The sequence below is a fragment of the Equus caballus genome, chromosome 25 (genome assembly GCF_041296265.1).
Source record: "Equus caballus isolate H_3958 breed thoroughbred chromosome 25, TB-T2T, whole genome shotgun sequence".
Taxonomy (NCBI): domain Eukaryota; kingdom Metazoa; phylum Chordata; class Mammalia; order Perissodactyla; family Equidae; genus Equus; species Equus caballus.
The window spans coordinates 44,121,460-44,145,972 of NC_091708.1; the positions used below are offsets into that span (position 1 = coordinate 44,121,460).

At 60.5% G+C, this 24,513-nt stretch overlaps 1 protein-coding gene across 2 annotated transcripts; it reads left to right on the top strand.

The window, feature by feature from the left end:
* Positions 1-999: 999 nt before the first annotated feature.
* DBH (dopamine beta-hydroxylase) lies at positions 1,000-24,206 on the top strand. 2 transcript variants are annotated; one of them, NM_001081770.3, is given in 12 exon segments: positions 1,000-1,322; positions 3,795-3,941; positions 5,485-5,742; positions 6,672-6,848; positions 7,509-7,611; positions 11,121-11,287; positions 14,436-14,579; positions 14,994-15,032; positions 15,567-15,626; positions 20,408-20,535; positions 21,037-21,196; positions 22,072-24,206. In NM_001081770.3, coding segments are annotated over 12 exon segments (1,833 nt in total). In that variant the 5' UTR covers positions 1,000-1,004; the 3' UTR covers positions 22,204-24,206.
* Positions 24,207-24,513: the final 307 nt, after the last annotated feature.

Here is a 24,513-nt window from a genome sequence, read left to right on the forward strand (position 1 = left end):
ACTGATGCACGAGGCTCTCAGGGCTGTGAATCCCAACGGGTCTGTGCAAAGGCCTCGTGGCAGGTGTGGAGAAACTGTGCAACAGGCCGGCTGCCATGGGAGTGTGCAGATGCAGGCTAGGTCTGCTCTAGCCTGGAGGACGTTGTTAGGTTTGGAGACAGAAAAGCAGGCCTGTCGCTCACACCACTTTCCGCGAGGTCTGTCCCCCAGCAGTGTGCCCTGCGGTCTGCCTGGAGCAAGGCATCGCAGAGTCTGCTCCCCAGAAACGCCCCCCGAAGTCCAGGCCCCCAGAAACGCCCCCTGCAGCCTGCCCCCCCAGCAGAGCACCCAGTGTCATCGGCCCTGCCCCCCGCAGAGCACCCACTCCTTCTGGAGCAGCCGTGGCACCAGCTGGAGCCTGTGGGGAAATAGAGGAGACAAAAGTGGGAACAGCAGGCTGAGGAGAGAGTGTCTAAACACAGGACTATTTGGGGATCGTCTTTTATTCTTGGTTTGAAGTTGGTCCGCCCTCCAGCATTGTGGAAACGGCTCCCCGGGCCAGGCCCACTGCAGCGAGGTCTCATTCCCCACTGGTCACCTTAGAGATAACCTCGGGGCCTCAGTCTTCCCATCCACGGATGGGGCGGCATGGAGCCCACATATCAGCTGTGCGGGACAGGACAGACAGCCTGCTGGTGGTCAGCCCAGTGCCCAGACGAGGGCATCTGAAAGGGCTTCTGGCCACGAGGAGGAGGAGCTGCTCTCCGGACAGCTCTTCCGAGACGACGCAGAGGGACGGAATCAGCCAGTCTGCTCCAATTCCCACTGATGATGTCCATGTGTCATTAGCGCCAATTAGCAGAGGATGGAGGCAAAGTGTTTGGCCTGGGGCAGGGGCTGGTGGGAGGGTCAGCAGGACAATTGAATTCCCCACCAGACAAATGTGATTACCGGGGCAGCCTGGACCCACCCCCTGGAGGGCCCGGACATAAATGGCCAGGTGGGGCGGCCAAGCACACCCAGCCATGAAGGTCCCCAGCCCCAGCGTGCGCGAGGCAGCTTCCATGTACGGCACAGCGGTGGCCATCTTCCTGGTCATCCTGGTGGCCGCGCTGCAGGGCTCGGAACCCCCCGAGAGCCCCTTTCCTTACCGCATCCCGCTGGACCCCGAGGGGACCCTGGAGCTCTCCTGGAATGTCAGCTACGTGCAGGAGACCATCCACTTCCAGCTCCTGGTGCGGGAGCTCAAGGCTGGGGTCCTGTTTGGGATGTCGGACCGTGGTGAGTTGGAGAACGCTGACCTGGTCGTGCTCTGGACCGATGGGGACAGTGCCTATTTTGGGGTAAGTCTTTCCTCGACCCCAGTGCTGCTGACCTGGCCCTGACCCGGCCCTCAGCCAGCCTTCATCCTACACTGGCCCTCCTTGACCCAGCAAAGGAAGTTTTTCTCTTGCCTCTCTGCGTTTGCTCTGATCTTAGCTTCTATCCCAAGCTTGGGCATCTCAGGGATGCCGATTTGTGGACAAAATGGGAAAGAGATGTCTTCCATGGCCCTCGATTGCACACTCCAAAGAACATAACCCAGCGTGCCCGAGGAGCGTGACCACAGGACCCATGCATCCCATAGACGCACGCTACCCCACCCGCCCCACCCTCATGAGGCAGACCCCGAGTCCCCACTCGCACAAACAGTGCACCACACCCTCCCACGCCGGCCTCCTGGTTGCACGTGGCCAAGTGAGCACCTGGCGTGCGCACCCGCTGCCCAGGAGGCAGCACACACAGACCTAGTGCTTGCACACGCGGGGGCCCGAGCAGGTGCCGAGTGCCCTCCCACCAGTTGTGGAACACACCCACGGAGCTGAGCGGGACACTAAGGGTGTGCTCTTGACGCCTGTTTTCAGAGCATACCCCCGTTCCTGCCATAGAGGGTGGAGAAAAGGAAGTTTCCCTTCAAACTAGAGAGGCTTGGGGCCCTCGACATGCTGAAGGGAGGGTCCCAGGGAGCCCAGCTGCCATACTCTGAGCCGCCTCCCGCCATCCTCCCCAGACGAGCCTGGCCACCAGGGCCTCTCGGGGGACAGACGAAACCCAACTCTCTCCACAAAATCAGACACAGGAGCTGGAAACGATTGTTTGAAGTCAGGAGGCACCTGCCTGATCTGTGAGTGGAGGGGCTTTCACTCCAGGGAAGCAGGGAGCCTGGCAGGAGCTCTGGGCTGGAAGTCAGGAGGGGAGAGTCGGACCCCTGCAGCCACTCCACGCTCCTAGCCTCGGCGTCCTCCTCTCAAGAGTGGGGACAATAATCCTGCTGCCCCTTTTTGGGTTGTGTGAATTCACACGAGCTGACAATGGCTGATCCTTCTGGAACCTGCCTGTGCTCCATCCCATCCCCACGGCAGCTGCAGGCACGCCCTGTGCCCATTGCACAGGTGAGGCCAGAGGCTGGGCAAGCTGGAGCCTTTGGCTTGGGGCCACCCACTAGGATCCGGTGCAGCTGCCCGGTTGGGGCCCAGCTCGGCCTCCTGGTTGCCCTGCCTCCCCCACACAAGGATGATCAGTGGCTTATGGGGTCATGGCCAAGAAAGACCCAGGGCAGCCCCAGTGGTAAGCCGTTCCGGGGGAGTAGGCAAGCTCCTGAATCAGGAGGACTAGCTCCTGTCGGGGCAGCTTCCCCGGCTGCCAGGAGAGCCGGGTGGGCCTCACCCTCCCGCGGGCTGCTGCGAGATTAATCTGCGCAACCAATTCCTATGCAAACAAATGTCAGACTTGTTTTTCCCCCCTTAGCAATGTGTTCAACAAATACATTCTCGATTTCCAGCCCAAGGATCACAAGCTGACTTTCTGCCACTGTTTAAAATTAGTCCTTCTGCAGATCGCAGCGTCCCTCAGCAGGAGCTCATTGTGGTATCTTTCTCCAGGGAAAACTTTGCGAAATCTTTTGCAGCTTTCTTTTTTCTTAAGGAAATTAAGAAAACATGCTTTAGCCCTGGATGCAGGGTTAAGAAAAAAAAACCCAAGGCCAAGGAGGCGTGGTGTCTTGAGTGGATCAGAGGCCTGCTTGCGGTGGAGCCCCGGGAGGACTCCTTCCCCTGTACTGGCCTGGAGCCCCCAGGGTTGCTGAGCCTCAGAGCCAGCCGGGAAAGCAGCTGGGGGAGGGGAGGTCAGGGGTCAGGCCATGTCTGCCGTCTACTAACGTCCTGGGAAAATGCAGCAGGTCCGTTTCCTCCCTGGGCCTCAGTTTACCCTCTCCAAGCAAGGCTGGGACTAGGAGGAGGCGAGCAGGATGCCCAGGGTGCGGTGTTCAAGGCCGTGCTCACTCTCAGGGGTGTGCAAGTGCAGGGGGGCACCTGGCTTCTTGCTCGCCAGGCACCCCTGCTCCAGCAGTGGCCCCGTGTCTCCCCTCTCTAAGGTTTTGTGGGCGGTCACGACCCCCCCTCCACAGACCAAAGGGGCAGCATTTGTCTCAGGCCCCTTTCCCAATCACAGCACCTTCTCAGCAGTACAGACCCCTGGCTCCCACCCCGAGGTCTGGGCATCTGCGCAGCCAACCAGCCCCTGTGTGTCCCGGCTGGAGAGCCTGGTTCAAGGCCGCAGATGGTGTGAGTGGAGCTCGACTCAGTCCCCCGCATCTCCAGGCAGACACAGAAAGTGGGAGTGAACCCCCAGCCCTGGGCGGAACTCCTGGGATCTGCAGGGAGTGAGGCCCAGCAGCTCCTCCGGGCGTGTGGCACGAGCTGCATTGTAGACAGCCGACCGTGAGCTCCGGCCCCACGGCCTGGCCCTGTGCTCAGAGCCCCTGCTTGCCTCTGCAGGACGCCTGGAGTGACCAGAAGGGGTGGATCCACCTGGATGCCCAGCAGGATTACCAGCTGCTGCGGGCACAGAGGACCCCAGAAGGCCTGTCCCTCCTCTTCAAGAGGCCCTTTGGCACCTGTGACCCCAAGGATTACCTCATCGAGGTGGGTGGTAGCCCCACGTACCTAGAAGATCGTGGGAGGCGTGGACCACTCACTCCTCCTGGAGCTGTGTCCCCGAGGGGGGATCCCAAAGGCAGCCAGGCGGGGACATGGCAGCCTGGGAGAGGCCAGCTCTGCTGTCAGCCTCTGCTCCCTCCAGGAAGTGCTCCTGGTTGGCACAGAGCCGACAGGTTTCTAGATGCGGGGCCTGCCTTGAAGCCTCTCGGATTGGATTGGAGGGGTCTTGGCTCCCCTCCTGGTGCATCTTCAGGTGGGATTCTGGAAAGAGCCCAGGAGCCCTGGATCCCCAGCCTGGCCCTGTTGCCAACTTCCTATGAGGCTCTGGGCAGGTCCCTTCCTCCTTGGGGCCTCAGTTTACCCGTCTATAAAGTGAAGAAGGGAGCCGGATGACCTGTTAGGCCCGACTGGCTCTGTCTAGGAGTTCACGGCCACCACAGATCCAAACCATGGGCTCCAAGCCCTCCAGAGAGGGAGAAACAACCCGCCCTGAGCTCAAGGACAAAGTCCTTCTAGCTTCCTAGCCGCTTCAACCGACATCAGTCCTCTGGCGTAATCTTTCCGGCACGGCAGCAACATGGCTGGTGGGGAGCCGGAGGGGGAACCAGGCCCGAGAGGGGAAGGACTTGTCCAGGGGCTCATGGCACGGTGGGGGCACAGCTGGTACCAGGAGAGGTGTCCTTCCAACAGGTCCTCTGCGTCCCACCTTCCCTAAGGACGAGGCCAGGGCAGGGCGTGGGGGAGGCTCCCCTCTGGAGCCCAGAGATGCCCTCTGCGGAGGACAGCTCGCGGGCTCCCAGGTTTATGTGGCCAGAAACTCAGAGAGCAAGTTAGCTGCCCACCACAAATACGAACACACAGGGACGGCCGCCAGGGCCCGGAGACCATGTAAGGCATTCACAGAGCCGCATCCTAAACGTGGATGCAGGTTTCCATTCGCGGCCACGCCTGGGAAAGCCAACTCCAGCCCCCTGTCCCCACTGAGTCTGTCTGTGACCTCCAGCTCGGCACTGACAGAGCTTTCCAGGTCTGCGTTGTCCAACACCCACGGGACTGGTGGCGGCCGTGTCGGACAGCACAGCTCTGCCAGGTCGTACAACTGTCGAGAAACCTCAGTTTGATTTTTTTTTCACTTCATAGGAGGGTTGACTCCTCAGGCTGGGCTGTTGACTGCAGCAGAGGAGATGCCCCACACCTTGTCCCCAGTGCCCCTGGGGGTGGTGGGGGGAACAACTGTCACAGGTGGGCCAGCCGGCCCTGGCTCAGAGTGGAGCCCAGCACTCAGGAGTTGAGTGGATGCTAAGTGAATGGCGATGGGACGTATTTAGAAAGAAATGCATTTGATGCCCGGTGCAAACGGCAGCCTGGGTCCACGGGGAGCCTCAAGACCCCTTCCTCCACAGAGATGAGGAACAGCGTGTCAGCTGCCGGGCTAGGTGGGTGGGGACCTGGCAGCCTCCCCGGTTGTCAAGGAGCCCAGCTCTGGGGGTCTGAGTGGGTGAGAGACCCGGCCCTGTCTCCGCCGCAGGACGGCACCGTCCACTTGGTGTACGGGATCCTGGAGGAGCCGTTCTGGTCGCTGGAGGCCATCAACACCTCGGCCCTGCACACGGGGCTGCAGAGGGTGCAGCTGCTGAAGCCCAACGTCTCCGTCCCTGCCCTGCCCGCGGACATGCGCACCATGGAGGTCCGTGCCCCAGACGTCCTGGTCCCCGGCCAGGAGACCACCTATTGGTGCTACATTACTGAGCTTCCCGACGGCTTCCCCCGGCACCATATCGTCATGGTACGTGGGAGTCCAGCCCGGCCCTCCTCCAGCTCTGCTTTCCACCTGGGGTCCCGGAGGCCTGTGGAGAGCTGCCCCATCCGCAGAGCCGTTCGGGGTCCCAGGGTCCCGGTTGAGCCAGAACCCTGGGCTCAGCCTGAACTTCCTGCAGCCACACACACGCTCTGACCCCTCGCCCGGCTCACTCCTCACCCTCCCGGGGGCTCCATGCCCCAGCTTCCCAGCCTGGGACGAAGGCAACTGATGTCTTGATTTCTGTATGTTCCCCTGGCCTGGAAGGGCTGTCTGTCTGGCCACCTTCCCCTTCATGAAAAAGCAGCTCAACTCAGAACTCAGTTGCTCTAAACACTCATTGGAGCTCAACAGTAACAACATAGCTGTTGAATGTTCACTATTGGCCTGGCCCTGGGGGAAGGCAAGGTGGAGTGCCCACTCCAGCTCCACAACAGTCTGCACGCAGTGCTAAGTATCCTCATCTCTGTTTCCGGTAGAGGACGTGCAGCCCAGAGAGGTTGTGTGAGTGCCCAAAGTCACACAGCAGGAAGTGGCCAGACTGACTCACAGCTATGCGTGGTCCCCCAGCTCAGGTTCAGCCTTAGGCAGCCTCCATCTCCTGGTCCATCCACTGCCACGTCCGCATGAGGACAGCTGCCTTCCTGTCCTCACCTTATCAGGGAATGACTTGCCTGGGTCCCCCTTTCCTTTGCCCTGGAGGTCGTCATGGGCTTCAGGCACACTCTGTCGGGTTCCGGGTTGGTGGCTCCACCCTTGGAGCCCTGAGCCCCAGGAGCACGCCTGGAAATGACCCCGCAGAATGGGTGAGCAGAGGTCCACGGAGGGGAGCTGCTGGGCCAGAGCCCCCGGGGGGCATGATCGGGCCGGCGGGCGGGTGTCCACTGCCCCAGGCTCACTGGTGCTGCCACCCGCAGTATGAGCCCATTGTCACCGAGGGCAACGAGGCCCTGGTGCACCACATGGAGGTCTTCCAGTGCGCCGCCGAGTTCGAGAGCTTCCCCCAGTTCAACGGACCCTGCGACTCCAAGATGAAGCCCAGCCGCCTCAACTACTGCCGCCACGTGCTGGCCGCCTGGGCCCTGGGCGCCAAGGTGCGTCCCGCCCGCCTCTCCCGGGCCTCTGCCGGGGGCTGGGCCCATTCCTCTGTGTCCCCCACTTCTCTGGTTGAGAGGCCCCAGCAGGGGGCTCCGGGGAGATGCTTGTGGGGCTGAGCCCCAAGTAACCCCACACCTGGGTGTCACCTGCCTGCCACCTCTTCTGATCCATGAGGGTTTCGTCCGGCCTTTGTCACTTTTCCATAAAAATGCAGAAGCCCCACGAGCTCACGGACCTCATGGCTATTGACCTCCCTTCCCTGCTGGACGTGGGTTTGGGCACTGGGCGGCCCTGGGGTGGGCACTGGGGCTGCATCCGGGGCTTTTCATCGGCTTCCTCCACCCATCCAGAGGAGGGCCAGGGGGGCTGTGCCAGGGGCTTGGGCAGTGGGCTCCCCTAGGGGACACCAGCTCCCCCCACTCCCTGATCCCAAGTCTAATAGGGACATCCGTGTGGATTGGTGATGAGCTGCCCGTCAGTGGGAGAGCATCATTTTGATCCAGCTGCCCTTGCCAGCACCACCCCTCGCAACTCAGGCCCCACAGTCGGCGGGGTCTTTTCTCCGACTCCCGTCTGGGGCGCCCCTGGGGACGCACCAGTCTGTCTGCCTGGGCTCGGTGCCGATGCCTGCCCCTTCCTTCCCCCGAACCCCGCAGGCCTTTTACTACCCAGAGGAAGCTGGCCTTGCTTTCGGGGGTGCCGGGTCCTCCAGATTCCTCCGCCTGGAAGTTCACTACCACAACCCACTGAAGATAGAAGGTAGGCGGATCCCAGGGGTCTCTGCCCGGCCTCTGTCCTCCCCTCGGAAGCCCTTACACTCGGCCACGTCGAGTCGGGAAGATAACTGGGGCGTCTGTTCCGCACGGGGCCCCACTCCCCAGAGTCTCCCGCCTTGTTCCACAACCCCGCGGCACAGGTCCCTCTCATGTCTCCTTCGTTCTGCTTTTCTGTGACGGCGGGGGCGCCCTGGGCTGGCTTGTCGCTGCACCCCCAGATGGTGGGGCTCGGCACCTTCACACGGCTTCCGCGTGAACCCCCACCGCCGCCACCACTGTGCTGTCCCAGGAGCCCCCCAGGAAAGGCAGGCGGAGGCGGCTGGCATGCCCATGTGGCAGATGACAAAGTGAAGGCCCAGTGGTGGAGGGACCGTGAGGGGCCGTAAGGGGAGCAGGAGGAGCCAGGGGTCTGGGCCTGGGTGTCTCCAGGGCCTCGGTCTCACAGCCCTGCAATGGCTGAGCCCACCCAAGACCCAGGCAAGGCTTGTCTGACTCCACAGCGTGAAGAATCTCCTAGACAGTGGACCCGTCTGTAAACGACCCCCGCTTCTTGCGCTCTATCCTCACTTTGTGGCACCAGCCAGAGCAGAAGGATGGCGTCAGGGCGTGTGGACAAGTGGTTCAGGGCAAGGGGGCCTCAGGCCCGAGCAGGGTCCCATGCGCGTTTCCCCTGGAAGTGACTTCTCTGAGGCTGCTCAGACCAGTAGCCGCCCCTCCCGGACGGGCTAACCCGCCAGCACCCATGTGTGTGATGACGCTGCCCTCCCCAGAGCAGGCTGGGCGGGACAGGGCACCTGGCAGGATGGCAGCACGGCAGGATGCAGGCTATTATGGAGCCAGCGTGGTCCCTGCCCAGAACCCACCCTGGTGGCCTGACCGTTGGCATGCACTGCCCCAGGACTGGGCAGGGGAAGGGAAGAGCCCTGGCTTGGCTGCGGCGTTTCTGGCTGTGAGCTTCCCTCCCACGCCTCCGAGCACTTGACACCAGAGCACATGCCTGCTGTGAGTGTGAGCCTGATGGGCTTTCCCACTCACGGGTTTCGTGTCAGGGTGGGCTCCTGGGCCTCTCTAACCAACCCCCCCAGCGGCACAGCGTGCCGCCTGGAAAGGCCTCTGGGGCGTGTGTTTGAGCCTCCTGTTTTCCCCGCACGGTAAGGATGGCCTAAGAAATGCAGGCCCAGGGTCTTCGCTCCTCAGTGCATGTTGAAGGACACTGTGAGAGACGTTGCTCCAGGTGCCGAGGGAGACCTCTAGATGAGCACGGCACACCCACGCCCTCCGAGAACCGCTGGGAGGGAGAGAAGTCATGGGCTTGGGTGTGCACCTGCACGTGCACGTACACACGCACATCCACACACACACAGGCGGGAAGGAGCCAGGGCAGGAGGGAGACACAAGCAACGTGCAGGAAGGGATAAAGGGGAGTCCCTGTGCCTGGGTGGCTTCATGGCGGCCTTGGCCCTGGGCCTGGGAGGACGAGAATTTTCAGCGTAAGCTGCCAGGTGCCGAATTCCAGATCGAGGGAACAGTCTGTGCGGAGACAAGGAGGTGGTAAATGGAGAGTGTGTCCCGGGAACACAGGTGGTCCAGACTGGCTGCAGTGTAGGGGATGGGAAAGCCAGCTGGGGGCAGATAGTGGGGGCTGCTGGATCACCCTGTGCCTGAAGGTGGACAACCAGAGTCGGTCTTTAGGATGGCAATGCCAGTTGATATGGTATCAGAAACTGAAAATATTTCCCTCTGTCTATTGCACCAGCATCTTCCACCATATATAGCCACGTAGCCTGTTTCTTCTCACTCTCTAAAAAAAAAAAAATGACATAGTTTTGTGTAAGTGAGGGGCAGAAAGAGCCTGAGGTAAGAACATCAGCTCCAGGCTGGGTGCCACCCCATCCCTCCCTCGCTGGGTGACCCTAGGTGGGTGACCATGCCCCCTGCTGTGTTGGCTCACCTCCCGCAGCTGTTCCGAGGCTGGGAAAGCTCACGCACGTAACGCTGCCAACCCAACGTGGGCTGCTGGCGACTTCCTCCTGCCGGCATAACTAATACTTTCTGCCACCGTTGGCATTATCTACAGCGTGCACAGAGGAAGGCATAAGTCAGCTGGGGCCTTAGCATGATACAGGATTTATTGCTCATTTAAAACCTGAAAGCAAATGGATTTTTGAAAACTCCTTAAGCGTCAGGGAAGTCTGTCTCTTCCTGATGACCTGGTCGTACTTATGGATCTTTTGCCAAATGTAAGGACGCTCCTGTCACTTCACAAATCTGGAGATGGACCGCTTTCTATAAATATCAAAATTCCACAATTATTTCATTATTTAATCACCATCTAGATTTTAACCAATTGCATGTCCCTTTTTATTACTATCCTCTGATGTAATCGGCCCAGAGACGCAGAGCTGGGTTTGGACGGCGCAGGGGGAGCACAGAGTAGGGAGGGAGGGAGGGAGAGGCTGGGGCATTTTTGGCTCCACCCGGGAGTAGAGGAGCAGGGAGACCCCTAACGATGCCCTGGGCTCCCCAGACCCACGACCTCGGCCAGGGTCTCCCGCTCAGGCCTGGTTCCTCGTCTGTAAGTTGGAGAGGACAAGTCTTCAGTTACACGGGCTCTCCGTCCGTCTCCAGCTCGACTGCACGTCCCCAGGGGTCAAGCTGTGTCCAGCCCCCTCGCCTCTCCTGTGGGGCAGCCAGGTGCTCTGCCCTGAAGTGCTCAGGGCCTCGTCACTGACTGATTCCAGGAAGGAGGGCAGGTGGGGGCTCCTGAAGGTCACACGGTGGTGCGGCTCTGCCTGTGGGTGCCAGCATCCCCCAACCTGTGACCATCAGCTTTGAGTGGCCGCTGGGAGGCCTGCCCAGGGAGCTTCGGGCCTCTCCAATCAGCCAACCACCAGAAGAACCGGCAGGTGTGGCTGGACCGTGAGAGGCAGGAGTACTGAAGTCTCATACGGAAGAGGCCCTTGACTTTGAGCCCAGAGAGGCCCAGAAAGGGACAGTGACCTGGCCAAGAGCACACAGCACAGTGTTGACCAAGCGGGACCACAGGCTGTCCTGCAGCTGGTTTTCAGCTTGGACCGCTTTGACCAAGGAGGAAGAACATGGGAGCGCTTGCAAAGCCATCGCGGCCTCTACAGCTTCCCAGGTCTACTGCGGGCATCTCGCCCCCACCTGATTCCACAGCAGGTTTTAGTTGCCTGCCTTTATCAAATCTTCCCCAGCAGGCAACTCAGTTTTCCTAGAAACAGCGGCTCTTTCTTTCCATGGGGGTCTTTCACGGTATGCAGTAACTGATCCTTGCACTGCACCTGCCTGGCGTGAACAGGTGCGGGGACAAAAGCTCTCGGCACACACTGCAGGTGGGAGCAGGTGTGGGGTGATGGGCACCGCCTCCTGGCTGAGGGCGGCTGGGGGTCAGTCTGAGCGGGGCGGGCAGTTGAGGGGCTGGTGCTCAGCCGAGAGGGCCGCCACTCACCTCCGTCCCACCTTCCGCAGGCCGCCGCGACTCCTCGGGCATCCGCCTGTACTACACAGCCACGCTGCGTCGCTTTGACGCAGGCATCATGGAGCTGGGCCTGGTGTACACGCCCGTGATGGCCATCCCCCCGCAGGAGACGGCCTTCGTCCTCACAGGCTACTGCACCGACAAGTGCACCCAGCTGGTGAGTGGGGCTGGGCTAGGCTGGCCCTGTCTGGTTCCCACTGAGGCCCTGCAGGCGGTGGCCAAGGGAGGAGGGCATCACTGGCTTTGGTTCCCCCATCCTGCAGCTTCATGAGGCTCCGCCCACAACCCCGTGCAAAGAAGCCTTCCCGCAGGGCGGTGTGGCCCCTGCGCCGCCTGCTCTAGCTGTAACCATGGCTCCCACTCAGTCCACACCGCACGCCAGCACCTCCACACGCTGCCTTTTCAAATAGCCTTTCACTCTGCGAGTACGAGGGACACGCATTCACCCCTAAAAACGCGGGCAGTGCAGCTCAAGATAAAGCCCCTTGGCCACAGTGCTCTCCCTCAGAGAGCCGGTCATTGGCTCTTTCATGTCCTTCCAGACTTCTATACATTTCTACACGCCCTTCCGCGTGATGGAAAGACAGAGTTTTGTTTTGTGTTTGAAAACAAATTGGGTAGCACAGATTTGTCCTGCACCTTGCCTTTTGACTGCTGCCGGGCCTCGCACACTGTGGTTTTCAGTGTGGACTTCTCCCGGGCCGGACCCGGTGGGGCTAGCGAAGTGCCTGGGACACAAAATACTAGCGAGCACGGGTTCTCGGGGCCATGCCAGGCCCCGGGGAGTGCAAGCCAGCGCAGAGTCTCGGAGCAAACAGTGGGGACCCAGCTTCCAGAGGAGCGGAAGCGACCCCAAAATTCTGCACCCTCGGTGCCCACTTGCCTCATCCAGTTGGGCCTGTGTTGAACTGTCCCCCTGTCAGCAGTGTCCAGGCTGCTGTCAGCTTCTCACCAATGGGAAGAAGGCTGCAGGGAGACCCTGGTGCACACAGAAAACGTCTTACCAGGTAGATCTCTAGCAGTGAAATCGCTGTGCACGGGGCACCCGAGCTTCACTTTGAATGAATCTGAATCTCCCACACTGCCTCCAGAAAGCCCAGCCCCGTCCTTCCTCCACATGGGCCGGAGGATGCCCCGTCCTTAGACTTCCCGGCCTGCCAGGGTATCAATATTTGAAGTATTTTCTCGGTCACTTGGGAAGAAAACTTTCACTGTGGTCGGTTTGAATTTCCCCGATGATTCGTGGAGCTCGAGGATCTTTCCACCTGTCTTTGTTTTTTCCTGGGAATGTCTGCCCGCGACCTTGGTCCGGTGTTTCCAGGGGGTTGGTCGTTGGTCTTCCCGTTGGTGTCCGGGAGCTCACTGCCATCCTGGCACAGCCGGCTGTGAAGGTCCCCAACGCTTCCTCGCCTCCCCATCCTTGCTTCTCACAAGGACCTGCAAGCACGGGTAACTTGCCAGATGAGGAGACCAAGGCTGCTGGGGCCACGGTGCAGCGGTAGCGGGAGGGTCCGACCCAGGCCTGTCTGACTCCTAACGCTGCAGGATGCGGGATGCGGGCTACGGCGGGTTTGCCTCTCCCACGAGTGGATTCACTGGGATTCATTCTTCACGCGGCTCCCGAGCTTCAGTCCTCCACCATCAGGCAAGCACAGTGTCCTCCAGCTGCAGAGGGACAGAGCCATCAGCTGGCCAGGGCACGTGTGCTCCGGCAGAGGAGCAGCTCCTCGTGTCCGAGACCAGAGCCGCGAGATCGTCACCACAGTCAGCAGCTGGCACTCTCTCCCGCGTCCCCAGAGCTTGCAAAGTCATGCGAAAGGCTCCCTGGCCTCAGCAGGGGCTGGGGAGTCACCTCCTTGGGGCTCCCCGGGAAAGAGTGACGCCAGACCAAGCAGCACATGCTGCCCCATTGCCAGGACCCAGGCCACTTTGACCTCTTACCTTGAGAACGCCTCTCACCGGCCTGGAGGTCAGCCTTGCCTTGTCTGCCAGAGTCTCCAAACGCATCAGAGCTAGGAAATGAGAAGATCTCCATTTGCTCTTCCTGCCCTTCAAACAGTGCTTTCTTTTTGAAAATCCCACTTACGTGGAACACTCATTGAAGGGACTCCCAGGGAGGTCCATCTTACATCTCCATGAGCAGATCACCGAAGGGCATGAGTTCTGCAGTCAAAGGTCTGGCGTGGTCCAGATACCCTTGTCCAAACAGAGACACCAAGAAAAAGCATCACATCTTGGACTGTAGGCCGCAGGATGGCACATCCCCCTCCACCCGTTGGACACCCGCATCTCCGGGCCAGTGGTCAGCCTCTGGGGGCCAGAGGGGCAAGACCCAGGGCCCCACGGGTCAGCAGGCCTGGCCTCAACTGTCACAAATGTGGCCAATAAGTTTTCCCAGTCCTCAAGGGGCCCAAAGCGATCAATCACGACGAGGGTAGGGACAGTAGGTGGTGGAGAAAAGGCGAAGTCAGATGACTTGCAGCAAGCACAGCCGTCTGGGGTCACTCAGCGATGGGCGAGGGGCAGAGAGTCCCTGAGCTGCCAGCAGAGTGGAGAAAGCGGAGCAGAGCAGGTGGCACGTGGTCAGGGAGATGACGAGGCGTGAAGGAAGCGCTTGAAGGGTCTAATCCGTCTTAGGAAATGTCCTCTCTAAACAGAGTTAACGTCAAGGTGGGAAAACGTCCACTGTCTGGGAAATTCCCTCACGCCTGATGGTGCAGGGAGGGCCGGCTTGTCTCTCCTGTGCTGCCGCCCGACAGCTTCTGGGGACAGAGCTGCGGCTGTAATGCAAGGTGACGGTGACAGCAGGAGAGGGCCGCCTGGGCTGTGCCGGTGAGGCAGGGGTGGCCGCCGGGCAGCTGAAGGGCCTGCTGGTGCCAGAGGGTGGCAGGCGCTGGACAGGACGGCCACACACTGTTGTCATTCGTTGTCCACCGGATGTGGGCCTGCAGCACGAGGAGGCCATGCTGCCCTCCCCTTGGCCTCCCCCTGCCCACGGGGGGCTCACTTTAAAGTCTGTTGAATAAACGTATCTGCCTTCGGGGGTCAGGAGAGGACCAGAGGGACGCCGTCTGCCCCCGAATGAGCCCCAGCTGCCACTTGGGTAGACCTGAGCAACATCTCTTTTATTCAACGTGGGGTATAACTGATCAGGGAGAAAGACGAGGCCCCAGCGACATAGACGTTCTAGGGAGGCAGACTCAGAGTCTCTGTTCTGTGGCCCGTGGTCGGCACAGGAACCGGCAGAAGGGCAGCCATCAGGGTCGCCCATGTGGCCAGCCCTGACCCTGGCCCCTGTTCCACAGGCCCTGCCTCCCTCGGGGATCCACATCTTCGCCTCTCAGCTCCACACGCACCTGACGGGGAGGAAGGTGGTCACCGTGCTGGCCCGGGACGGCCGAGAGAGGGAAGTTGTGAACAGGGACGACCACTACAGCCCTCACTTCCAGGTAGGGACCCGCCCTGCACTCAGGTTGGGCCTGGTTGACCTGCTCTCTCCCGATGACCATAGAAACACCCCATTCCGGGCTTCCTTCTTCCGGGCCAGGCCCCAACGTGTGATGAGCGCCCCGCAGCCGGCCTGCTCCCTCTTGGGGATCAGATCTAAGGGTGGGGCTCTGGGGATGGATTCTGGCGTGTGGCCCATTAGGGGATTTGGGGCCCAGTCAGCCCGATGGTAACATCCGTCTTGGGTAACCACCTTCTTGTTCTAACCCCTGCCTGGCCAGAGGCCAGACGTGCAAGTCCTGGCTCCCCGAGAGGGGTTGTGACCAATGTCCACCCCCAGGGGCTTGTGAGGAAGGCGGCTGGGGGTTGGGTGCTTCTTGATATCTCCCCTTTTCCCTCTGCTCTGCCCACCCCAGGAGATCCGCATGTTGAAGAAGGTCGTGTCTGTCCACCCGGTGAGTGCCCAGTTAGGGACAGAAGGCTGGGGGGCTGTCCCCAGAGGGGAGAGACAGACAGCGATGGGGGAGGGCAGAAGTAACGTGGAGGTCTTTCAGAACCACGTCCACGTGGGGCAGGGGCCAGGGCTGTCCCGTGGTGAGACTCACCAGGACTTCCCAGACAGGCCTGGAGGACGAGGCTAGAGAGCTCTCAGGGTGACACACGTCCTCTGCTTGATCAGCCGCCCACACCCGCCGAGAGCTTTAGCGGGAGACGAGGGTGTGGAGGTCCCTGGTGGGGCTGCCGATGGTGCAGAAGGGGAGTCCCAGGCCAGGTGGGGCTTACCCAAGTTCACCTTCTGGCTGGGACGCCACCAATCGGCCCACACACCTGTGGGGGGCCAGGGACCACTGCAGGGTCCCTCAGAATTGAGTTGATGACTAAGTGCCATGGTGTGTGCCGTGGCTCGGTCCCACGGGGAGACAGGCCTGGCGTACCTGTTCTCCCCAGGTGGGCAGGTGCTGAGGGGTGACTGTGGCTTGGCTCCCCAGGGGGATGTGCTCATCACTTCCTGCACGTACAACACGGAAGACAGGAAGCTGGCCACTGTGGTAAGTCACCCTGAGCTCTCCCTGCCGCCTGCCAGGGAGCACGTGCGGCCTGGGTGTCCATCTGGGGACTTTTGACACTTTCTCGACGACACGTCTTAACTCCCCCGCTAGAGCGTAGGGTGCCGGAGGGCGGGGGGTGCCCTCCCGCATTCACTGCACAGGCCGGCGCTTCTCGGGGTGGGCTCCCTGGAGCAGCAGCATCGGCATCCCCTGGGGACTTGGTAGAAATTCAGACTCACAGGCTCCAGGCTGAGCTGGAATGTGGGTGGTGACACCTGGCTCCTGCCAGAGTTGGAGAGCCACTGCAGTAAACCCGTGTCAGCGCCTGTGGGCTGATGCTGGGAGAAGGGCCTGAGCTGACGGGACCCCCTGGAGCTCCGTCAGCCAGGGAGACGGCCTGCCACACCTGTGCAGGCGACAAGCACAGTCACAAGGAAAACTAAAAACCAGGTGGAGGTAGGGGTGGTGGAAGGCGAGCGAGCGCTCCGAGTCGGGGGGCGGCAGGAAAGCCCAGAGGACAGAGACCCTCACCAGACCTCGGGGAACAAACCTGCAGCCGCCTTTCTAACCAACTGTTGACCAGCCAAAATACAGGGGCTACAGAAACATTCATTTTTATGCTGTTCCCTTCTGGGCTTCATCAACGACAATTCTGTGTAAATGTCCGGTTGGTCCTGCTCTGCAGGGAAGTGACACAGATTCATTTGGGCTGGACTGCGGACCACCCGGGGAGGAGGGTCCATCCAGGAGAGACTCTGTTTTCAAGGCTAGTTGTACAGGCACCAAGAGATGCTGGTCACACAACATACCATCCAGCTGGGCTGCTTCTAAGAGTGAGAAGCGATGCTGTTCATGACTGTGCCTGATCAACAGGCACAGACCACACCTGTCCTGGCAAACTGACCTCCCCGCTAATAGACCCTTGCTGGCCGCCTCATTGATCACTACGGCTCCCAGTAACCAGCCTGGGAATCAGGAATTCTGAGTGGACTGGAGTTGGGGTTACACCCCAGCCTGCCTGCCTCCCCCCAGGACTCCAGTCTGTGGCACAGCTCTGTGTTTTCATTGAACTGAAGTTTATCAAATTCCTGTTTGCAGTCTCATTTAGGCTGTTTCCAACAGCTTTATTGAGAGAGAATTCACATACCATACGATTCACCCAATTAAAGTGTGCGATTCAAGGACTTTTAGTATATTCCCAGATCCAGTCCCCCATCACAGGTCCATATCAGAGCGTTTTGGCACTCCAAAAGAGCCCGTCCCCCCTCCACCTCCCCGCTCCCCACAGCCCTAAGCAGCCGCTGATCTACTTTCTGTCCCTGTGGATTTACCTCCTCTGGACTTTCAGATAAATGGAATTATATAACCTGTGACTTTTTGTGACCGGCTTCCTTCACTCAGCATCATGTTCCCGAGGTTCATCCGTGTTGTAGCACGTGTCAGTGTTTCATTCCTTTTTATGGCTGAGGCACTCCAGTGTGTGGATGGACCACGCTTGTTTATCCATCATCTGTTGACGGACATTTGAGTTGTTTCCACCTCTCATAGCTTTCACACCAGTCTCCAAGGTAGGAATCTTTGTCTGTATTTTCACAGGTGAGAAACTGAGGCTCAGAGAGGGAAGACACTTCCCGGAGGTCACACAGCTGATCACTAATGGGCTGAGCTGGGATCTAACCCAGGAACGTGTGCCTGCAAAGCTCTTGCCACATGCTTCGTCCCTCCCTCTGGATTTGGGGTGACAGCTGCTCAGGGTCCATGATCATAAACTCGGGGGACAGGAGAGCTTTGCAGGCATGCAGCACCCTCTTTATGGAATCTCCAGGAGGTGCTCAGGACAGAATAACACCAGCCGCTACTGCGGAACGCCTCCTCCACGTGGAGGGCTCGGCGTTGTACTAATAACTCACCCTGTCCACGCTCAGGGCCCCTCTAAGCCTCGCCAGCACCCCATGCAGCAGGTGCTGCCAGGAAACAGTGAGGAGGGACAGCCAAAGGCACCCACTAGCAGGGAGCAGGGCTGGTCCCGGTGATGTGGGCTCAGTGAGTCGAGGAGTCGAAAGAAAGATTTCTTGGCCTCCCAAGGTCTGGCAGTAGTGCTGTTTTATTCAGAGACTAGTATGGAATAGCATGGGGACAGGACCCATGGGCAGTAAGAGCCGCAGGCATGGGTTGAGGGTAGGGCTAAATTTAAGGCATAGGTACGAGAGTTATCTCTTTACAAGACAAAGGAAAGATTATGTAAAAAAGTCAGTAAAATGTTATCAGTGAAGGTGGGGTCTGGTTATTGGATGGTCCTATAACTTTAGATAAGAATCAGATGGGATTAAGTCTGGATGTCCTTGCCTTCCCCATTAAGAGTTTCTAGAGATAAGGTCATCCTCCCCTCTTGCTGGTGCAGAGAGGGAGACACCCCCACAGATGGAGACCTCTCTTACAAATGGAAATGTCTCTTAACAAAGGACAAGTAAATTCCACTTTTCAGACCCTCTTTCCTGTCTGCAGTTTTCAAAAGTAACCAGCCCCAAATAATCCTCATCACCGGGGCCAACCCCACATGTGCTGCCTCCCGGCAGAGAGCTCCTTGTGCAGTCAGTGAGGCTCCAGGCAGGACCACAGCATCTCCCCATTCTGCAGGAGAGGCCACTGGGGCCAAGGGGCGGGGAGGGACTTGCTGGACATCCCATCAGCGAACAGCGAAGGGGAGCCCCCCTGGGCTGACCCCCACCTATTGCTACTTCTGTGAAGGCCAGGCCTGGTGAGCACCCCTGACACCTCAGACGCCCCACCCCACGGAGGCCCCCAGGCCGACCTGTGCCCTCCCCTCCCAGGGGCTACCTCACCACGCCAGCCAGCCAGCCAGCCAGGGTCAAGGAGGAGGGCAGCTGGCAGCTCCCAACGGGCAGATGGAGCTTCCCAGCTCTGACCACCCCGCCCTGCGGATCCATCCAGAGACAAGGGCCTTTGAAATGCGACTCCTGTCCCAGGCGAGGACAAAGGGAGGGCTTCCGGGGGAGCAGAGCCTACTCAGGGCAGGACTCTCTTTTGAAGTCTGAGATGCGGAGGGTAGAAAACACTGGAATTCCCTCTCGAGGGAGGCGACCTCCCCTCCGAGGCCAGGAGAGGACAAGTGACAAAAGCTGCAGCAGGTCCCCTGGGGCCTTGGGAAGTGAGGGAACAATACAGGTGAAGCCCCACCCAGAGGGTGCCAGACAGATCTGCTCACAGGGAATTTCCTTTTTCCATCTACACCGGGAGAGGGACTGTGCTGAGCCTTGGCTGGGCTTTTTACGGTCCTTCTGTTCTGCCAGGAAGTAGCAAATGCCTTTCTTCCCTCAAACATTCCCCCCAGCCAAATAAACCCCCAGACCCACCTCACAAGGAGCCGGGAGCTGGAGGCCAGACAGAGGTCAGCCTGAGCTGCACCCCTGCACCCCACCCCGCCCCAGCCCTGCCCCGCAGGCCCTGAGCTGGCTGTTCCCTCCCCAGCTCTGCTTTCTCCAGCCCAGCTCCTCCATACCTCCAGAGTTCCTCTCCCCCTCCCCCTTCCTTCTCCCCCTCTGCCTTCTCCTCCTTCTCCCCCTCCCCCTTCCTTCTCCCCCTCTCCCTCCTCTTTCTCCTCCCCCCTCCCCTCCTCCTTCTCCCCCTCCCCCCTCCCTCCTCCTCCTTCTCCTCTCCCTTCTCCTCCCCCTCCCCTCCTTCATCTCCCACCTCCTCCTCCTCCTCCCCCTCTCCTCTCCTTCTCCTCCTCCCCCCCTACATTTCCCCCTGCTCCTCCTCCCCCCCCGCCATCTCCCCCTCCCCCTCCCTCCTCCCCCTCCCTCCTCTTTCTTCTTCCCCCTCCTCCTCCTACGCCCCCTCCTACATTCCCCCCTCCCCCTCTCCTCCTCCTCCCCTCCCCCTCCTTCATCTCCCTCTCCCCTCCCCTCCTCCTTCTCCCCCTCCCTCCTCCCCCTCCCTCCTCTTTCTTCTTCCCCCTCCCCTCCCCTCCTCCTTCTCCTCTCCCTCCTCCCCCTCCCTCCTCTTTCTTCTTCCCCCTCCCCCTCCTCCTCCTACACCCCCTCCTACATTCCCCCCTCCCCCCTCCTCCTCCTCCCCTCCCCCTCCTTCATCTCCCTCTCCCCTCCCCTCCTCCTTCTCCCCCTCCCCCTCCTCCTCACCCTCCTCCCCAGCTCCTCTACCTCCTCCTCCGGGCTCAGCAAGCAGGGAGCCAGCCAGGGGCTTACAGTGGACAAGGACTTGGAGAGCCCTGCTCTGCCTGCTCCCACACCATGACAGAGCTACAGGGCTGCCCTGGGAGACTTCTGTCACTGCCTCTGGCCACCGTCTCCCCTTCTGGAGCCCCTGCTCCTCTCAGAGCCTAGTTCCAGGAATGGCAGGTGGACGGTGCCAGGTCTGCAGCTCTCCGTCTCCAGGCCCCGCTGGAGGTGGAGGGGACAGGTCTGGAGGCTGCGTCTGCTCAGGCCTTGCCATTCACCCTCTCTGGGCCTTGTTTGTCTGTCCGTAAAGTGGGCCCGCTGATGCCCCGGCCGCTCACCCCCTCGTACTTCTCTTCCTCACACTCGTCACCACCGGAGCTGAATTTGCCACTGACTCTGTCATCTGTCTCTGCTGTCAAGGGTGGGACTTCCAAGGAGGCAGGGACCTGGCTCCCTTGGAGCAGTGCCGGCACCATGCAATGAGTGAACGAATGAATAAACGAATGCAGGGAACAATGCTGCGAACCAACCACAGCGTTCGGGCACGAAGCGGGGCACTGACGGCTCTTCTTGGTCTTGCAGGGCGGCTTCGGCATCCTGGAGGAGATGTGCGTCAACTACGTGCACTACTACCCACAGACACAGCTTGAGCTCTGCAAGAGCGCTGTGGACCCTGGCTTCCTGCAGAAGTATTTCCACTTCGTGAACAGGTGCCGGCACCACAGGGAGCGGGCTGGCCTGTGCTCTCTGACCCCAGGCATGGCAGGGCGGCCCCAACACAGAAACCCCTGGGCCCTGGGAGGCAGTGGGTGGCAGTGAGGAAGCCAAGCTAAGTTCTCAGAGCAGGGTGAGCGCGGATGTAGCGTCTGTACCTCCATGCCCCCTTGGAGTGCCTGTGGCAGGCGTCACTAATGGATCCCCACACTCATGTCCTGCTGAGCTGGACTTGGCCTGAGAAGCCCCCTCCAGCCAGCCCTGGAGGAGCCATTCCCAGCCCACCCATGGTGGCACAAGAGAGAGAGACGAAGCCCATTAGCCATCACTGGCGTGGAGCCAGGGCCAAGGTTGCGTGTTAGGAAGCCAGGCAGGGGCAGCCTGGGGCCACTCCGGAGACCCTACCAAGTCTGCGGGAGGGGTCAGCACACCCTGCTGGGCTCCCCTCCCATCTGCCCACCCAGACCAGGCTGTTCCTTTCCCCCTAACCCCCCCAGGTTCAATGGCGAGGAAGTCTGCACCTGCCCTCAGGCCTCCGTCCCTGAGCAGTTTGCCACTGTTCCCTGGAACTCCTTCAACCGGCAGGTGCTCAGCGCCCTGTACGGCTTCGCCCCTATCTCCATGCACTGCAACAAGTCCTCGGCCGTGCGATTCCAGGTACGCCTGCCTGCCAGTGACCGGGGCGCCCACCCTCGCCCCTCTCCCACAGCAGCGGCAAGTCCTGCAGCTGCCCGCCCCCTGTGCCTCAGGCCCCCCGGAGGACCCCAGTGTGGGGTGACAGGAAACAGAGAAGTCAGGTGGTGACAGACAGGCCCGACAGACAGCCTGCGGAGGGAGAACTGACAGCGCCGCCAGCAGAGGCACTGGCCCTCCTGGGCGCCATCAGGATGGGGACTAATCCAGGTGGTGAGAGCTGGGCGCCAGCACCCTCCCCCCCCAGCCTAAGAATAAAGCGCAGGAGGAGGGGCGGGCGAGAAAGCAAACTCCTAGAGAGAGCGGTTTCGCCTCCTTATCTGAGACTTGCCATTCAGAGGCCTCTCCTTGACTCCCCAGCACGCGCTGCCTGTGGAGGCTGGGCTGTGGCTGACCAGGCAGGGGAGGCTGTGCAGACGTGGGAGGCAGAGTCCTTGGAGGCAGCTGGGAGCCGGATTCATTGCTCAGTCCAACATCCCCAGCACCCAGGGCAGGGCTAACGCCGGCTCGGCTGAGGGGGGACGTCTGACGGGGTCAGAACGTGGCACTTGATGCAGCCTTGCCAGGGAGAAAGGGCTAACAGCTCAGCCCCCCCCAGGAGCTCTGGCTGCTTCGTCTGGGTGATGACTGAAGTGAGGGTGGGAAGCGAGGTGGGGGGCCTGGAAAACTCCCAGGAGATGATGGCAAGTAGTAACGTGGGGCGGGCGGGGTGGGTTTGATCTGGGACGAGTTAAGTTGGAGGGCAAGAACCCAAGAGGTTGTTGGGAAAAGTGGCTGGGGAGGTAGTGCCCCGTTTACCCCCTCCAGCCTCAGTTTACCTCCTGGTTCCTTCCTTGCAGGGTGAATGGAATCTGCAGCCCCTGCCCGAGATCATCTCCAAGCTGGAAGAGCCCACCCCTCAGTGCCCAGCCAGCCGGGGTCGGAGTCCCGCCGGCCCCACCGTGGTCGACATTGGTGGAGGCAAAGGTTGAGGGGGGGCTGTTTCCTCGCTCCCCCTCCATGCCATCCCTGTGGACTCATGCCAGCTCTGTGCACCCTCACCCTGTCAAGACCCCCGTGGAATTAGCTCTGTGTGTCCAGGATGAAGGGGCTGGCCAAGCCCCTGCCTGGACCATGGTCCATTCCAGCATTCTCTCCTCAGGGACCCGCTGCATGGCTAAGAGGGTCCCACCTAGGACTGGCTGGACCAAGGCCCTGTCCACACCCTTCCGATGCAGAGTAAGGATAACCCGCCTTGGTGGTCTAGAGTCCAGGGGCCCGAAGCCCTGCCCATCTCACCAGGAGGGGCCCGTCCTCCTGGGACATGAGCCCCGCCCGGCTGTGGGGCAGGCTCCTCTGAGACGGCCCGCATCCCCAGCCCCTGCTGATGGTGACTTGTGTGGTGTGCCAGTGCCACTTGGATGTTTCCCCACGGAGCGGCTTGCCTGTCGCAGTGGGCGTCTTCCCTGAGACGGAGGCAGGACGAGCCACTTAGCTAGTTAGAGACGTGCCTGGGAAATTGCTCCACTGCAGGGTAAATAGATATTTTCGCCCACCTAAAGGCAAACCTAACAACAACCCTCACCACCACCAAAGACAAGACGGCGAAGATCCAGACAAGGATCCGGGTGCCAGCTCCTTGGGGAAATGGGGCGATTAGCCCAGGCTGCTTCTCTCCACGCTGGAACGGTGGTTAACAGACCATCTGGGCTCTGGGGTCAGACCTGTCAGAAGCCCGGTTCCATCTCTGGGGCTGGGTGTCACTCGGGCGGGCCATTTCACCTCCCTCACCCTGGGTTTTCTCATCTGTAAAATGGGGCCAACGCTGTGTGGGTTGATGAGATGATAAAGTCCCCATGGGGGCCAGCACCCGGGGAAAGCTAATACAGGGCGGTGTTGCTCCCACGAGAGAAAGCCTCGTCTGAACCTCCTCTCCGTGCCAGCGCTCTGCTCCATGGCACAGCTGGAACAGGCCCCACGCTTCCCGGGTCAGTCTCCACCTCCCCCCCTCGGAGCTGCCTCCCATGTCAGGCTGCTCTCTGACGGTTTCTGCAGAGAGTAACAGATGGGGCTGTGTTCCGCCAATTCAGCAAAACTCTGTGCAGCCTTTAGGAGAGAGAGGGTGATGGATGGGCCTCCCAGTGCCCCCTTTACCCCCCAGCAGAGTCAGCTAAGCGGCTCCTTCTCCTTCTGTGAGCCACTTCATTACAGACAGGAACAAACGGGCCCGGACGCTCTGCACTGCACCCTATATAAATCACGGCTTCCCGCGCCGTAAGTCATGGGGCGCAATGGCTGTGAAACGCCAGGCCCCGATAGAAGCTGGAGCGCAGGCCGGCCCTTCGTCATCTTTATGGCCTCGGGTGACAGGTGCAGGAGAGGCCGCTCCCCAGAAGGGGCAGGCCTTGGAAGGTGTCCTGGAGCATGCCCAGCCTCTGGCCTTGGTCTTCCAGCCCAAGCAGACCCTTCCCTCTGATCATGCCCCACTGCCGGCCCGGACTGGGGTCCTGGTGAGCCCAGAGCTCTGGGAGAGGATGTAAGGGAGACCCGCAAGCCTCGGGCAAGCCTGCCCAGGCCCACCGCGCCCTTCCTTGCTGGCCCCTGCTATCACCTTGTTCCCCAAATGCCCAGGAGGCACCTGCCACATTCCAGTCTCGTCAACAGGGGAGCCGAGGTTCACAGAGGAGAAATGCCTTCCCCGGGTCCCCTCCAGAGGATTAGTGGGAAATCACACCCAGTTCCAGAACCTTCCACCATCCACAGTGACAGTTCACACACACACTTCACTCACTCTCCCGCCCTCAGGCTGGTCATCCTCTTCCTCCTGGGGCAGCCTGTTGGGCTCTCCTACAGAGACCACCGCTTGCTCCCTGCCCCAACCCGGTGCCCGGCTCTGACAACACCCCACCCAATCATCACATTCGGTGTCATTGATATTAGCTGCCACAGTGTGCACACTGGTTCTGTGCTAACACTCCCAATACACCTACAACATATGTGCTGTTTCTGCTCTCATTGACAGAAGGGGAAACTGAGGCTTCCAGAGAGCTCTGGAGCCCAGAAGTAGCCATGGTCTGTCTGACTGCAGTCTGGGCTCTCACCCTCCACTTCCTTATTAAAGAAGTAGGCAGAGTCCCTGGCCCTTGTGAGGCCTAAGCAGGGACCGCTTGGTGAAAGGCTTTATTACTTGAAAACAGCCTGTCAGCGGGAGGGACTACCATGGCCAAGCCCTTCTAGCGACTCTCCAGGCTCGCCTGTCTCCTGAAGGGTTGCAGTGCTGGGAAGAGCGAGGAGAGGTGAGA